General features: G+C 48.7%; 1 protein-coding gene across 1 annotated transcript in view; it reads left to right on the top strand.

The window, feature by feature from the left end:
• Positions 1 to 14,034, top strand: part of LOC129825241 (prospero homeobox protein 1-like) — a 45,224-nt gene extending 31,190 nt beyond the window's left edge. The window contains exon 5 of the mRNA XM_055885165.1: positions 8,413 to 14,034. Coding sequence (XP_055741140.1) covers positions 8,413 to 8,598 — 186 coding nt within the window. The 3' untranslated portion in view covers positions 8,599 to 14,034. The remainder of the gene's footprint in view (positions 1 to 8,412) is intronic.
• Positions 14,035 to 17,500: the final 3,466 nt, after the last annotated feature.

Genomic DNA, 17,500 nt, shown 5'->3' with positions numbered 1-17,500 from the left:
ACTGTGGTAGTGCAGTGGTCTAAGCAGCGCGCTCCGAGCGTTAGAGGCCCACTGCTGTGTAATGGTAAAAAACAACACTGTGAGTATCGAGGAAGGCGTGTATAGACATTCTGGGGACCCCCTCAAACGTCCGAAATTGCTGGCTATTCTAGTGATCAGTCTGTGTATGTGTGTGTGTGAGCGAGAGAGAGTACACAGTGAGATGAATGATGAATGTTTCCCATGCCAATAAAGCCCCTTGAATTGAATTGAATTGAATTGAATGAATGCTGGGTAAAATATTAGCGCCTTGATTTTGCCAACACTTTTTTTTGTTCTTCCTTTCTCTATCTCTCCCTCTCTTTTCCTTTCCTCTTGTCATATTGTGTTACACTGGGGAAGAGCAGCATGTATCTCTTTTCCTTTCCTCTTGTCATATTGTGTTAAACTGGGGAAGAGCAGCATGGTATCTCTTTTTATGAAAGCTCTTGTTTTGGACACTTTCACTGCCCCACCTCTCTCTCCCTCCCTCTCTCCCTCCCTCTCTCCCATCCTCTATCCCTCTGTCTCCCTCTCTCCCTGCCTCTCTCTCATCCTCTATCCCTCTGTCTCCCACTCTCCCTCCCTCTCTCCCTCCCTCTCTCCCCCCCACTCTCCCTCCCTCTCTCCCTCCCTCTCTCCCTCCCTCCCTCTCTCCCTCCCTCTCTCCCATCCTCTATCCCTCTGTCTCCCTCTCTCCCTCCCTTTCTCTCATCCTCTATCCCTCTGTCTCCCTCTCCCATCCTCTATCCCTCTGTCTCCCTCTCTCCCTCCCTCTCTCCCATCCTCTATCCCTCTGTCACCCACTCTCCCTCACTCTCTCCCATCCTCTATCCCTCTGTCTCCCCCTCTCCCTCCCTCTCTCCCATCCTCTATCACTCTGTCTCCCTCTCTCCCATCCTCTATCCCTCTCCCTCTCACTCTCCCTCCCTCTCTCCCATCCTCTATCCATCTGTCTCCCTCTCTCCATCCCTCTCTCTCATCCTCTATCCCTCTGTCTACCTCTCTCCCTCCCTCTCTCCCATCCTCTATCCCTCTGTCTCCCTCTCTCCCTCCCTCTCTCCCTCCCTCTCTCCCATCCTCTATCCCTCTCCCTCCCACTCTCCCTCCCTCTCTCCCATCCTCTATCCCTCTGTCTCCCTCTCTCCCTCCCTCTCTCCCATCCTCTATCCCTCTGTCTCCCACTCTCCCTCCCTCTCTCCCATCCTCTATCCCTCTCCCTCCCACTCTCCCTCCCTCTCTCCCATCCTCTATCCCTCTGTCTCCCTCTCTCCCTCCCTCTCTCCCATCCTCTATCCCTCTGTCTCCCTCTCTCCCTCCCTCTCTCCCATCCTCTATCCCTCTCCCTCCCACTCTCCCTCCCTCTCTCCCATCCTCTATCCCTCTGTCTCCCTCTCTCCCTCCCTCTCTCTCATCCTCTATCCCTCTGTCTCCCTCTCTCTCTCCCTCTCTCCCATCCTCTATCCCTCTGTCTCCCTCTCTCCCTCCCTCTCTCCCATCCTCTATCCCTCTGTCTCCCTCTCTCCCATCCTCTATCCCTCTCCCTCTCACTCTCCCTCCCTCTCTCCCATCCTCTATCCATCTGTCTCCCTCTCTCCATCCCTCTCTCTCATCCTCTATCCCTCTGTCTACCTCTCTCCCTCCCTCTCTCCCATCCTCTATCCCTCTGTCTCCCTCTCTCCCTCCCTCTCTCCCTCCCACTCTCCCTCCCTCTCTCCCATCCTCTATCCCTCTGTCTCCCTCTCTCCCTCCCTCTCTCCCATCCTCTATCCCTCTCCCTCCCACTCTCCCTCCCTCTCTCCCATCCTCTATCCCTCTGTCTCCCTCTCTCCCTCCCTCTCTCCCATCCTCTATCCCTCTGTCTCCCACTCTCCCTCCCTCTCTCCCATCCTCTATCCCTCTGTCTCCCTCTCTCCCTCCCTCTCTCCCATCCTCTATCCCTCTGTCTCCCTCTCTCCCTCCCTCTCTCTCATCCTCTATCCCTCTGTCTCCCTCTCTCCCTCCCTCTCTCCCATCCTCTATCCCTCTGTCTCCCTCTCTCCCTCCCTCTCTCCCATCCTCTATCCCTCTGTCTCCCACTCTCCCTCCCTCTCTCCCATCCTCTATCCCTCTGTCTCCCTCTCTCCCTCCCTCTCTCTCATCCTCTATCCCTCTGTCTCCCTCTCTCTCTCCCTCTCTCCCATCCTCTATCCCTCTGTCTCCCTCTCTCCCTCCCTCTCTCCCATCCTCTATCCCTCTGTCTCCCTCTCTCCCATCCTCTATCCCTCTCCCTCTCACTCTCCCTCCCTCTCTCCCATCCTCTATCCATCTGTCTCCCTCTCTCCATCCCTCTCTCTCATCCTCTATCCCTCTGTCTACCTCTCTCCCTCCCTCTCTCCCATCCTCTATCCCTCTGTCTCCCTCTCTCCCTCCCTCTCTCCCTCCCACTCTCCCTCCCTCTCTCCCATCCTCTATCCCTCTGTCTCCCTCTCTCCCTCCCTCTCTCCCATCCTCTATCCCTCTCCCTCCCACTCTCCCTCCCTCTCTCCCATCCTCTATCCCTCTGTCTCCCTCTCTCCCTCCCTCTCTCCCATCCTCTATCCCTCTGTCTCCCACTCTCCCTCCCTCTCTCCCATCCTCTATCCCTCTGTCTCCCTCTCTCCCTCCCTCTCTCCCATCCTCTATCCCTCTGTCTCCCTCTCTCCCTCCCTCTCTCTCATCCTCTATCCCTCTGTCTCCCTCTCTCCCTCCCTCTCTCCCATCCTCTATCCCTCTGTCTCCCTCTCTCCCTCCCTCTCTCCCATCCTCTATCCCTCTGTCTCCCACTCTCCCTCCCTCTCTCCCATCCTCTATCCCTCTGTCTCCCACTCTCCCTCCCTCTCTCTCATCCTCTATCCCTCTGTCTCCCCCTCTCCCTCCCTCTCTCCCATCCTCTATCCCTCTGTCTCCCTCTCTCCCTCCCTCTCTCCCATCCTCTATCCCTCTGTCTCCCTCTCTCCCATCCTCTATCCCTCTGTCTCCCTCTCTCCCTCCCTCTCTCTCATCCTCTATCCCTCTGTCTCCCTCTCTCCCTCCCTCTCTCCCATCCTCTATCCCTCTGTCTCCCTCTCTCCCTCCCTCTCTCCCATCCTCTATCCCTCTGTCACCCACTCTCCCTCACTCTCTCCCATCCTCTATCCCTCTGTCTCCCCCTCTCCCTCCCTCTCTCCCATCCTCTATCACTCTGTCTCCCTCTCTCCCTCCCTCTCTCCCTCCCACTCTCCCTCCCTCTCTCCCATCCTCTATCCCTCTGTCTCCCTCTCTCCCTCCCTCTCTCCCATCCTCTATCCCTCTGTCTCCCTCTCTCCCTCCCTCTCTCCCATCCTCTATCCCTCTGTCTCCCTCTCTCCCTCCCTCTCTCCCATCCTCTATCCCTCTGTCCCCCCCCCCCCCCCCCCCCTCACTCCCCTGTCCAGAACACACTGAGTGGCAGGACAAAACATTTATATTCCAGAAAGTCTGATGTCTTCATCAGCAGAAAGGGAATGTGACTCGCAGTGCTGCACCATTGTGTGTGTGTGTGTGTGTGTGTGTGTGTGTGTGTGTGTGTGTGTGTGTGTGTGTGTGTGTGTGTGTGTGTGTGTGTGTGTGTGTGTGTGTGTGTGTGTGTGTGTGTGAGTGTGTGTCTGGTCTGTCTGTCTGTCTGTCTGTCTGTCTGTCTGTCTGTCTGTGGTTGACTTAGAGAGGTCAGCTTCAGATTCGTCGTTCCTTTCATTCAGTCACCCTATTTGCCTTTTTCAGCCTCCACCCCTCTCCCCACCCCTCTCTCTCTCTTTACCTTTATTCTGTTATCCCCCAACCTTTTCTGCCAGCCTCTTTCAGACATCACTCTCTCCTCTCTGTGTCTTTGTAGGGCCCTCCTTTCATTTGGACAGCGAGAAGTTGTTAAAAGCCCTATGAAATATGTATGAAGGATTGTGAGCGTTGTGATTGGCCCTGTTTACCGGCCAACCGAGCGAATGAGCAGCCACACAGGATAATCCCCCACAATGCCTCTGGAACAAAGGCCCAACAGCTGACCCGAGGGAGGGAGGGATGGGGAAGCAGGGGGGGACGGAGAGGGGACAGAAAGGGGGACAAAACAGTTAAAGCTTTCTGCTGGCCACGACAACCAGGCAGCTCGTACACACACACACATGCACGCGCACACGCACACGCACACGCACGCACACACACACACACACACACACACACACACACACACACACACACACACACACACACACACACACACACACACACACACACACACACAATTACAGACAAAGGGATCAGGGACAAGAATAACTCCCACTCTCTCTTGCTCCTGCTTTCTCTCTCCACTTACATCTCCCTCTCCTCTCATCCTCTCCTACCTCTCCTCTCTCTCCTCTCCCCCTCTCCTCTCTCCCTCTAATGACTGTCTCTCCCCCTCTCCTCTCTCTCTTCCTCTCCTCTCTCCCTCTCCTCTCTCCCTCTACTTTCTCCCTCCTCTCACCCTATCCTCCCTCTCCTCTCTTCCCCTCCTCTCACCCTCTCCTACTCCTCTCTCCCTCTCCTCTCCTCTCACCCTCTCCTTTCACCCTCTCCTCTCACCCTCTCCTCTCCCTTCTCACCCTCTCCTCTCCCTTCTCACCCTCTCCTCTCTCCCTCTCTTCTCCTCTCTCCCTCTCCTCTCTCCCTCTCCTTTCTCCCTCTCCTCTCTCCCTCTCCTTTCTCCCTCTCCCTCTCCTCTCATCCTCTCCACTTACCCTCTCCTCTCACCCTCTTCTCTCTCCCTCTCATCTCGCTCTCCACTCTCCCTCTCCTCTCTCCCCTCACCCTCTCCCTTCCCTCTCCTCTCACCCTCTCCTCTCTCCCTCTCCTCTCACCCTCTCCCCTCCCTCTCCTCTCACCCTCCTTCTCACCCTATCCTCTCACACTCTCTCCATTCACCCTCTCTCCCTCTCACACTCTCCTCTCTCCCTCTCCTCTCATCTTCACCTCTCACCCCTTCCTCTCACCCTCTCATCTATCCCTCTCCCTCTCCTCTCACCCTCTCCTCTCACTCTCTCCTCTCACCCTCTCCTCTCATCCCTCTGCTCTCTCCCTCTCCTTTCACCCTATCTCCTCTCTTCTCTCGCTCTTGTCTCACCCTCTCCTCTTACCCTCTCCTCTTACCCTCTCCTTTTCTCCTCTCACCTCTCCTCTCACCCTCTCCTCTCTCTATCCCTCTCCTCTTACCCTCTCCTCTTACCCTCTCCTTTTCTCCTCTCACCTCTCCTCTCACCCTCTCCTCTCTCTATCCCTCTCCTCTCACCCTCTCCTCTCACCCTCCCCCTCTCACCTCTCCTCTCTCCCTCTCCCCTTTCCCTCTCATCTCACCCTCTCCTCTCACCCTCTACTCTCTCCCTTTCCTCTCGCCCTTTCCTCTCTCCCTCTCCCTCTCATCCCATCCTCTCCTCTCTCCCTCTTCTCTCTCCCTCTCCTCTCACCCTCTCCCCACTCCCTCTCCTCTCACCCTCTCCGCTCACCCTCTCCTCTCAACCTCTCGTCTCACCCTCTCCTCTCAACCTCTCCTCTCACCCTCTCCTCTCAACCTCTCCTCTCACCCTCTCCTCTCACTCTCACCCTCTCCCTCTCACCTCTCCTCTCTCCCTCTCCCTTCTCACCTCTCCTCTCTCCCTCTCCCCTCTCATCTCACCCTATCCTCTCACCCTCTACTCTCTCCCTTTCCTCTCACCCTCTCCTCTCTCCCTCTCATCCCAACCTCTCCCCTCTCCCTCTCCTCTCACCCTCTCCTCATTCCCTCTCCTCTCACCCTCTCCTCTCAACCTCTCCTCTCACTCTCTCCTCTCCTCTCACCTCCTCCTCTCCCCTCTCACCTCTCCTCTCTCCCTCTCCTCTCTCCCTCTCATCTCCCCTCTCCCTCTCCTCTCACCCTCTCCTCATTCCCTCTCCTCTCACCCTCTCCTCTCAACCTCTCCTCTCACTCTCTCCTCTCACCCTCTCCTCTCACCTCTCCTCTCTCCCTCTCCCCTCTCACCTCTCCTCTCTCCCTCTCCTCTCTCCCTCTCCTCATTCCCTCTCCTCTCATCCTCTCCTCTCCTCTCAACCTCTCCTCTCACACTCTCCTCTCTCCCTCTCCTCTCACCCTCTCCTCTCTCCCTCTCCTCTCACCCTCTCCTCATTCCCTCTCCTCTCACCCTCTCCTCTCAACCTCTCCTCTCACACTCTCTTCTCACCCTTTCCTCTCACCCTTTCACTGCTTCTATTCAGTCTTTACTTTCTCACTTGCACCCTCTTCCTCCCTCATCCTCTCTCTACTTCCCTCACCACTCCGTCCCTCGGCTCTCCCTCCCCCTCCCTCTCGCTCTCTCAGTCAAGAGGATCTGAAATACCAATACCCTTTTCTCCTTGACATTGCCTTCTCCTTGCAGTCAGCATTTTACTGTCCTTTTATAGTCAAAACGTCAGGAGAAATTCCATGCAGGAATATTCTTAGTAATGCAGCACTCCCTGCGTCTCGCACTGCACTAGACTGCTGCCTGCCTTCCTGCCTGCCGGGCTGGTGTCTATAGGGTCACAGTCTGCTGCTTCCCAGGTCAATGTGTCACTGTTTTTCAGTGGCACAAGCCAAAACAGAATTGACTCTATTTTTTAGATTGTGTCGTTAAGTAGTTATACATGAATAAGATGGGGTGTTTTTACCGTAGGTTGAATGAACTGTTGTGACTGGATGACACTTCTACTGTTCTAGCACACAATTACAAAAACAAATAATCCGTCATACACTTTCTTATTCATGATTCACCTTTTCACACAGAGCAGTGGACACACACACACACACACACACACACACACACACACACACACACACACACACACACACACACACACACACACACACACACACACACACACACACACACACACACACACACACACACACACACACACACACACACACACACACACACACACAGAGACTCCATTCATCACCCTGAGGGGGGTGTTTGGCTGTCCAGTGCTGCCTGTGTGTGTGTTCCGGTGTGTTCTGGTGGCCACTAACCTTGCTGTGTCCTGACACTCCTGATGAGTATCTGCAGGACACAGGAGGAGAGGAGCCGAGTGCACACAGTCAGGCGTTTGGGCAAGCTGCTGGGTGTGTGAGTGTGTCTGAGCGTGTCTGCCTGTGTGTGTTTCTGTGTGTGTGTGGTGTGTGTATATGTGTGTGTTTGTGGGTCTGTGGCTGTAGAGGGAGGCGGACAGGCAGGGAGGCAGTCAGCATTATCCAAGCAGGTGACCCCTGAAGGCTGCATCGCTCTGGGGCTTTGAGTGAAGGAGAGAGGTTCAGCCAAATATACCAGGGCTGTGTGTGTTTGTGTGTGTGTGTGTGTGTGTGTGTGTGTGTGTGTGTGTGTGTGTGTGTGTGTGTGTGTGTGTGTGTGTGTGTGTGTGTGTGTGTGTGTGTGTGTGTGTGTGTGTGTGTGTGTGTGTGTGTGTGTGTGTGGGGGGCACGCCTGCATGCACACGTGTGTGCGTCATGTCTCTCTCTCACAGTGTGGGATGTGTCATCTCCTTGGCTCAAGAGGTGTGTGTCTATGTGTGCAGACGTGCATGTGTGTGAGAGTGCTGGCTCGGTGGAAGGTGTCACAGATCTTTGCCAGACTAATAATCTCTGTGGTGTCAGTGAGCAGAGCTGTGAGGGACACTAAAGAGCCTGTGTATCTGTGTTTCCAAAGCATTTCACTTCCTCTTTTCAGGCTCCCTGCATGCGGTTGTTTGGGTTCAGATTTACAGTACACTCATAAAGACGTCTTTCTGAAGTTGGGGGGAGGAGGAAGGTGGTGATATAAACCTCAGAATTGACAAGAAATGAGTCGCAATACAAGTGTGGATTTCAGTGGGCTTTTTAAGGAAGTAGCGACTGAAGAGGCAGGAGATACACAATATTACAGAACACCACAGGGCTTCTCATCACAGCCACTAACTCAACCCTTTATTCTGTTTCACATAAAAACAGATACAATGACTTCCCACAACTACAATTTTTGCAAAATGTGAGACCGTTCATTCATTTAATTGGTCACATACACGTTTAGCAGATGTTATTGTGGGTGAATCGAAACGCTTGTGTTTCTAGCTCCAACAGTGCAGTAGTATCTAACAATACACAACAATACACACATCTAAAAGTAAAAGAATGGAGTTAAGAAATATATAAATATTCGAAGGAGTAAATATTATGGTCTGATAATATTCTAATATGTTTGTTACAGTTCATGCATATATTCAGTATACAGTATACGGCTGTTGTAGTCATCAAACCCACTGTTATGGTGTTGCTCTCACTGTGCTCAAGCCATCAGGAGAACCTGAACTAACGCCCCCTGTCTTCTGTCTGTGTTGGTGCAGGTTCCAGAGCGGTTCCTGGAGGTGGCTCAGATCACGCTGCGTGAGTTCTTCAATGCCATCGTGGCAGGCAAAGACGTGGACCCATCCTGGAAAAAAGCCATTTACAAGGTGATCTGCAAGCTGGACAGCGATGTGCCCGAGGTCTTCAAATCACCCAACTGTCTCCAGGAGCTTCTACATGAGTAACCATCCCTGCCCCGTCCCCGCCTCCGCCCCCCCGCCCGATGCTTTCTGCTTTTTCAGATTTTCATCATTTTATTTCTTTCCCTATTCTATGATTTTCCAGTTTTTTTGTTCATGTATGAAGTATGAAGTAGCATTCCTCCCCATCTGAAGCCTACTGGGCTGTTCCTAAATGATCTAACTATTGTGTTGTTGTTATTATTCCCATGATTAGGATTATTATTTGTTTTTTAAATGATTCTGCTGATCTGAAGAGACGTTGATCCTATTGGGTGTTTTGGACTGTGTGAACCCTGACCTATCTGCCCTGATTGACTAGAAACACTAGGGAGGGATCCCCACTATGCGCAGGGAGGGGCTTCCCACTAGCCTGTACCCTACCTACTCTAAGGAGGACCCTACAATCCTAGTGTGGTCACCAATAGACTTTGGCCACTACACTACAGAGGGGCCCTATGTTAGTGGGGTGCTCAATAGGCTCACCCCACTGTGCAAGGTTGCTCCCTAATAGGCGGTTCCCACTACTATGGCTGTCCCAGGGAGGACAACACACTACACCATGCTGCCTGCAGCCTAATGACTTTATTAACTGCTGGACTATACTGGACTACTAGGACTGGTCTGGACTACTGCTACTGGTTTGGACTGGTATACTGGTCTGGACTACTACTACTGGTCTGGACTGGTCTGGACTACTACTACTGGTCTGAACTGGTATACTGGTCTGGACTACTGCTACTGGTCTGGACTGGTATACTGGTCTGGACTACTACTACTGGTCTGAACTGGTATACTGGTCTGTACTACTGCTACTGGTTTGGACTGGTATACTGGTCTGGACTACTAGTACTGGCCTGGACTGGTATGCTGGTCTGGACTGGTATACTGGTCTGGACTGGTATACTGGTCTGGACTGGTATACTGGTCTGGACTACTACTACTGGTCTGAACTGGTATACTGGTCTGTACTACTGCTACTGGTTTGGACTGGTATACTGGTCTGGAAAACTAGTACTGGTCTGGACTGGTATACTGGTCTGGACTACTAGTACTGGTCTGGAAAACTAGTACTGGTCTGGACTGGTATACTTAACTGGACTGGTATCAGCCAGTCCAGAGCTCTACCATGATGTTTTGAAGTGTGTTTTCTGCGAGTAGAGTATTGTGTTTATTGAGTGTATATTATTATTCCTGTTGTTGTTATTATTATTATTTGTCATCATTGCTTGCTAAAGATTGGCACAGATTTGTTTGTCTCTTGACAACGTTACAGAAAATAAATTATTATTAATATTCCGAAAGAGTATAAATTCTCTACATATAATTACTTTTCTCTGAGCAATTTAGGCATAAGCCTCTTTCTCATTTCATTTCATATCCCCCATCCCCCCCTCTGTCTGTTTGTGTGGGTCCAAGTTGTGCTTGATCTTCTCTGCTGATAAGGCAGACACTGGAGGAGGGAGTAGGCCTCAGTCCTGGGGCTCAAGTAAAAACAGAAGGGGAACATGAGTCTCAACCCTAGGCTTTACACAAATAGAAAACAATGCTGTAAAACTGAAGAGGTGTTGGTTTGGAAGAGCACATGGTGCAACCAGTGGCAGTGCACAAATGCAGAGGTCTGTAGGCAGCGGCACACACACACACACACACACACACACACACACACACACACACACACACACACACACACACACACACACACACACACACACACACACACACACACACACACAAATACATACCACACGCGCACAGAGAAACACACACACACAGAAACATGCAGCGTGTAACCTTTTGGCGCTGTTGAGTGCATTAAGACAGACCGGTTACTGTCTGACTTTATGACTCGTCATTGTTTCAAGGCCATCCACATCGACTCCAGCGTTGAAATAGCAATGTCGCACATTTACGGGCCATTCATTCAGGATTTCATCATTCATTCATACATACTACACAGTTGGTGGGACATGGCATGTGTGGATGAAAGGGAAGGCGGTAATGCTTTATTTTACAGTCCAATGAGGAGCGGAAGCTACTTACTGCTACTTCATTTATTCAAAATGAAGGAGATGTGGTTATGACCAGGGATTAAATGGTATACAGTGGTGCATAAATCCCAGACAAACTAAAGTATAATTATTAGCTCATTGTTCTGTTGTTACCATTAACAGTACCAGGTACTTTAATACCAAGTAAACATAGGGGTTTAATAAAAGGACTGGAAAATAAAGTGGAACTGGGAAGGCCACAGTTTTCTCTGTGATAATGGCTTCTTGCAATGCAATTTATCTCAGCAACATAAATAGTAAAACTCGTTCATTCTGTGATGAAGCTAATGACAAGGTTAACTATGAGAAAAAATATGAAGCTACTTTCTAAGCAAATTAAAAGTTTATTTTAATATTTTACTACAAAGCACTGTACTAAAATTTGATGGAATTGTATTTAAAAGCAGTTAAACGAATAGATAGCTAGGTAAATAAATGAATAGATAGCCAAATGTTAGAGGGAGTGAGGAGAGATGGGAGGAAGAGATGTATATTTTCCAGACCATGTCAGCTGACCAGAAAAAAAAGATTCTAGCTATAGCCTAAAACGGTGTCCTCGAGTATTACCTTGTCAGCTCACAAGGTCAGGCAAAAACGGAGAGAATAGAGACACACAGATGTTCATTAATAGTAATTGTATGGACACAGACACCTTTCCTCTCCTATGTCTTCTTCTCTGCAATATTCACCTGGCTCAGTGCTAGCTGCTCCTTTCTCCCTGAACAATGCAAGGTTAGAGGTCACCACTCAGCCTAGAGGGAAATGAACCTCTCAGAACCAGAAAGACAGAGACAAAAGGGCTCTATTCAATCTGTCTGTGGAAATTCAGCGTTACAGCGTGATTGAAATTTAAAGGCAATGTTCCCGCACTGCAGATGTCAGCTCAATAGGAAATTACCTTTAAATTTCTATCTTGCATTCTGTAACGCTTCAGCAAAACAAATTCAATAGAGCCCAAAGACCCTAAACATGGAACAAAACTCACATGATCCTCTCAATTCCAAACAGGTGCATCTATAGAATGTATACTTACAGATTCTGACAATGATACAGTATAATTCCATGAGAGTCCCTATGCACAGTTTATTCAGTTATTGATACATTCATACATAAACACCATTCCTTGATTCATACCAGTGAAATACGTTGACATTCAACATTTTGATCTAGTTGAATCCTGTTATCTTGTTTTGTCTGAAGCTACCTGCACTGACTACTAATACAATGTAGCAACTAGTAGTTACTTGTCCTTTGAAGTACATTCTAAGCACTGAAAGATCACATAGGCTACTGTGTGTGAGTGAGTGCGTGCATGTGCGTACGTGCATGTGTGTGCTATGTGTGTGTGTGTGTGTGTGTGTGTGTGTGTGTGTGTGTGTGTGTGTGTGTGTGTGTGTGTGTGTGTGTGTGTGTGTGTGTGTGTGTGTGTGTGTGTGTGTGTGTGTGTGTGTGTGTGCGTGCTCGCTGGTCATCGCCCCGACCTCAGCCACGTCGGCTTTGGTTTGGTGTGTCACAAGATGAAAAGAAGCAGGTTAACCTGCTGACTTGTAAAGGCGGCACAAAGCGCCTGACAAAAGGAGGAGAGAAAGGCGGAGAGCTACTCCCTTCATTATGTTCACCCGCAGACACAGTTCTTCTTAAGATCCAAGTCCTGAGAGCGGGGATGATGGGTTTGTCTGTGTTTCAAAGCACCAGCCAAAGGCTTAAAAGAACCTGTAACACAAAACAAAGGATAGGAAGGACACTTTTATCTGATACACGGATTAATATCACCCCCCATCCCCTCTCCCTTCCCCCCTACAACCCCACCCTAAGAAGGAGTTCCTGTGCATTGTGCAGCTGAACAGATTATTCCTGACTCTTATTTCCAAACAGATTACTGCTGGGTAATAACAACTCTTCTTTAACTGGATTATAAGGATCTTTGTTTGGTTTCAATTGATATCGAACTGCATATATATCTTTTTTTAAATTGTAAAATACAAATTTATTACAAAAAAGCTAATAGGAGTGAACTTTTGGGAAGGATCTCTGTCAGGAATTGTGTCATGAAGCATGACGTTTTGAGAGTATTTTTTGTGATTTCTTACTTTTTCCCGATCTGTTACGGAAAAAAGCGATTTGTTGGTCTCTTAAAAGTAGAATACAAGCAATAGAAGTAGTTTGTGCAGGTTTTGTGAAGACTTTTCATTTGATTTATTTGCATTTTGTATTGGGTGTGTTTTGGAGATAAAAACAGACTTGTGTTTCTGAATCCTTTTTGGGCCCCATGAAATGTGATGCTGTAACTGTACATGTTGAAGAAGGGAACTATCGCTCCCGAGTCTAACATGGCTTGGAAGGGGAGAGCGGGAGGGAGGGATGACAAATAGAGAGACAGAGAGAGCGAGTGAGGTATGATATAGACTCTCACTACATGCTCTCCAACCTGTCTTCCCCAAAGAACGCCCCGCCATGCCCTGAAGGGAATATACGTTCCCCTCTATGGGAGATGCCCTTCAATCTGAGTCAGCATCCCCTTTCTGCTGACAGAACATGGCGTATTTGTCCCTTCATTATGATGTCATAGTTCCCTGTTGGCAGTGGATCCAGACTGGCCCACACAATGGCATTGGTGTCTCCCTCTTTACGAACCAAGAGAGACTTTAGTGAGAGAAAAACTGGAACTTACTGTCCCCATAGACTACTGGTGTAGGAGTGGAGGGGGAAACACTACTGTAAACATACTGTACAGCAGTCAGTTACCCTACACTATGCATTGTGTGTATGGGATATAATAGAACTAGTCTAAATGCTGGGGGTATACAGATTTAACAAGAGTTGTCATCTTTGTGGAAAAGGGCTAAGATAATGTTGAGGTTCCATGCACAGTTGCTGTGACTGTGTGTGTGCATGCATGCGTGTGTGTTTGTGTGTGAGAATGAGAACCTGTGAACCAGTGAGTGACACAATTCTCAACACGGAGGCTTACATTTTGGGATGGTACTCTCCCCCACCCCTGTGAGTACCATCCCAAAATGTAAATGATTCTCATTAACGGCTGGGCGACGTGTGTGTGTGTTTGCGAAGTAAATTTCCATTAATTTTATGACCTGCTTAAAGGGGGTCTGTTTCTCAATGGTTTCACTAGTAGTTTTTCGGGGGGCTCTTCTTTTGTAAATATCAATGACGTGGAATTTAAAGTGATAAATACTGCCTTTGTATTATTTAGCAATATGTTGTATATAGCGTTTTGTTTATGCTTTTTGAATAACATTATTATTCAGACCTAGTGCAGTAATTCCATCTGAAATTACCATGGCTCATATATACAGTGTAATTTGTTACATACAGAGTTTAGTAAGTTATAGAAAAAATAAAAATCAAATATGGCTGATTTGAGCTTTTTTTCTGTTGTTGTTGGTGTCTATTTGTCTTGCAGATTTTATGTAATTTATTGGTTTAATTTATCCTAATTTATTCAATGTTGTATTTTTTTTCAACCAATGAAGGCTGTACTGTATTTTATCATGAAGTAGAAGCAATCCAATTCAATATTAGGCCTACTTAGAAAAAATACGATTTTATAAAGGATACGTAAGAGCACTCAATCAATTCTCAGAAATTGTTACATGGGGATTTTGGCAGCTAAATTGAAGTGGAAAATTTTATAAAAGGTACTTTTTGTTAGGGGAGAGGTAGAGGACATTAAAAAAAAAATACTAGTATTTTTCTTTTTTTTTTCCAGGCTTTTCCCCCTCTACTGTTGTGGGCCTCCCCAAAGACAGTAGTTGAATTGCCTTTCGTGCCTTCATCCTCTATGAACTGAATGTATGTGCAGTATATATGCAAGCTTGTGCAAAATTATGAAACATTTAAATAAAAATGAAAGAAAAAGATTACAGAATGTCTGACTCACCAAACAAATCTTTACAGTAAATTCGACCAACCTAGCGTGTGTATGTGTGCGTTCTCCATGATGCTTTTAATCAGAATTAAACCAGAGGATTGGGTGGAGAGCTGAGCGGAGGCCTCTCTCGTGACCTCTGACCCCTGCTGCCCTCCACAAGCATCACAGATGACTCCAGATGCCGCCTCATCAGGCTAAATGCAGCGATAAATGCACAGATCAGGATTTATAGCATTGAACACAGCCTTCTGATATCTTGTGCGCGCACACACACACGCGTTCGTTATGAACATGATACTTTGCGTACTCTCAATTTCTCATGTCTATATTTCTTTATCTTCTTTCCACCCCCTCTTTCTTTTTTTCACCCCCTCACTCTCTCTCTCTCTCTGCTCTTATCTCTTTCTCTCCCCTTGTCTCTCTCTCTCCCCTTGTCTCTCTCTCTCCCCTTGTCTTTCTTCTCTCTCTCTCTCTTTCTCTCTCTCTCTCTCTCTCTGCTCTTATCTCCCTCACTCCCCTTGTCTCTCTCTTTCCCCTTGTCTCTCTCTTTCCCCTGTCTTTCTTCTCTCTCTCTCTCTCTCTCTCTCTCTCTCTCTCTCTCTCTCTCTCTCTCTCTCTCTCTCTCTCTCTCTCTCTCTCTCTCTCTCTCTCTCGGCAAGCCTTAACCGGAACCTACGGCTCCTTAGGTAGGGCTGAGGCAGCATCTTTGTACAACACGAACCGTCTGCTCTGTAATCAAATACCATCTGTCGCTACATCTGAAGACTCACACACACTCAGACGGGAACATACACACACATCTGTGCTTCACTCTCTGGTCATGATCTTGGTGTGTGTGTGTGTGTGTGTGTGTGTGTGTGTGTGTGTGTGTGTGTGTGTGTGTGTGTGTGTGTGTGTGTGTGTGTGTGCGCACGCGCGTGCGTGCGTGCGTGCATACAATCAAGATTCCCTCTGCCCCTGGCCTGGTGAGGAAGTTGGCTGGGTCATATCAGTAGGTTCCTGTTTTTTATGTCTCCACAGTGAGTTCAGAGGTCATTGTCTTCAGGTATCCATGTTTGTTCTGGGGCCTGTGTGTATCTGTGTCATGCAGACATTGGCTCCCATCTCTGCTCTTCCCAGCAGAGGAGTTAGTGGACTTTATTCACAGCCTTACTCCCAGCCTTGGATCAACGGCCCACTATCTCAAAGCAGCAAATGTTTCCCAATGTTGACAGAAAGCTACCTCTGCTCTTGCACACAAAACTTTGACATGGCCACCAAGGTCCTCCACGTCCCTCCTTCTCAAGGTTAGCTTGTTGTTGTGCACCCAAGTTCACAGTTTATGCAATAAGATTGACTTAGGGCTCATTCAATCCATATTGCGGAAGTTCAGCATTACAGCGTGATTGAAATTTAAAGGCAATGTTCCTGTTTTAGCGGAGACCTCATTCACGGTAAACGCTGCAGATGTCGACTCAATCGGAAATTACCTTTCAATCTGTAAAGATTCAGCGGCACAGACTGAATAGAGCCCTAGGAGTCTTCACGCAATAATATCTACTATTCAACTACAATGCAAGCTGTCTCTTTGATGAAATACTTTAATTTTAACATACCTTCCAAAATGTCATGTTTTTTTATTTATTTTAACTTTTAAATTTAGAGTGTTTTTTAGATTGTATTATTATAATATAATTGTATTGTCATATCATTATTGTCATATCATGGGTCGAGTCTATGGACAGAGAGACTGAAGATGCTGAAGATGTGGGATGATTAGATAGACAGATCTCAGTGTCTCATCAAGGGAAGGCATTAGGTATAGGGACATCTAGTGGTCAGAATGTGTAGTGCATTCAGTGAGCCAGGTCTTGCCTGGTGGGAGTCGTGGTGTGCATCTGTGTCTGTGTGTGGTTGGACCAAATAGTAGACTGTAACATTTACAGTGAATTCTTTCCCACATTCATAATATGTTACATAATTCCTTCCTTTCACATACTCTCATCCTTTCCCTCTCGCCTCTCCTTTTCATGTCCTTCTTTCCTGTGCATCTTTACATTTCCCAATCTCTCTCTCCCCCTTTCTCTCTTCTTTCCCTCAGTTCCCCCTCCTGTGTGTGTGTTTTCTGGAGCCAGATTCCAGTTGGACAGATCATTGTGTCCTCTCTCTGATTCTTGCCGGGGTTCTGTCTCTGGACGGCCCCCGACGCAACTGGAGCCTCCAAGGCTCAGGAGAGGAGCCTGGGAACGGCAGAACAAAGGACCGCTCGTCCGTCTGCAGCCGCCTGCCACCGCCTCCGCTTCTCTTCTCTTCTCCCCTCCCCTCCCCTCCCCTCCCCTCCCCTCCTCCTCCTCTCTTACCCATTGCCGGGCGCTCCAAATTAAGACTTCAGACGAGGAAAATGGGCCCGCTACCCGGGATGAATGAGACACAGAGAGAAAGTAAGTGAGAGAGGGGGGGGGGGGGGGGGGGGGGGGTGAAAAGGAACTCTGTAACACGCCAAGAGGAGCTGCATCACAAAGCAGTCGTTGTTGGAAAGCATGGGCCCTCGCTGGTTCCGTGAGGAACTGTTAGTGTGTCAACCACACACACACACACACACGTATGCATGAACACACTCATGCACACATACTTGTGTGTGTGTTTGTTACAGTGAGTGTCCTGTGACAGCTGTTAATCCACATGGTGCTCCTTTGGAGTGGGAGGGGAGGTGAGGGGGGTGAGGGAGTATTAGTGACTATGAGAAAGGGGGTCACACACAGAGAAGAGGGCGGCCGGCGTGTATGTGTGGAGGATTATTAGTTATGCCTGTATGTGTGTTGGGGTCACACTGAATCAAATAGTCTCCTACTGTACAGCAAGGCACATCTGCGGTCAGAAGGGTGTGTGTGCTGTGTGTGGTGTGAAACCGCAGCGCCAAGTGGTGTGTGTGTATGTGTGTCTCATGATAGACGCTCTAACAGGTGTTTGCCCCTGGGCCTCCCAGCAC

The sequence above is a fragment of the Salvelinus fontinalis genome, chromosome 27, assembly GCF_029448725.1.
Source record: "Salvelinus fontinalis isolate EN_2023a chromosome 27, ASM2944872v1, whole genome shotgun sequence".
NCBI classification, from domain to species: Eukaryota; Metazoa; Chordata; class Actinopteri; order Salmoniformes; family Salmonidae; genus Salvelinus; species Salvelinus fontinalis.
The sequence above is the reverse complement of the archived record's forward strand: the minus strand, read 5'-3'. Positions and strand labels throughout refer to the sequence as shown.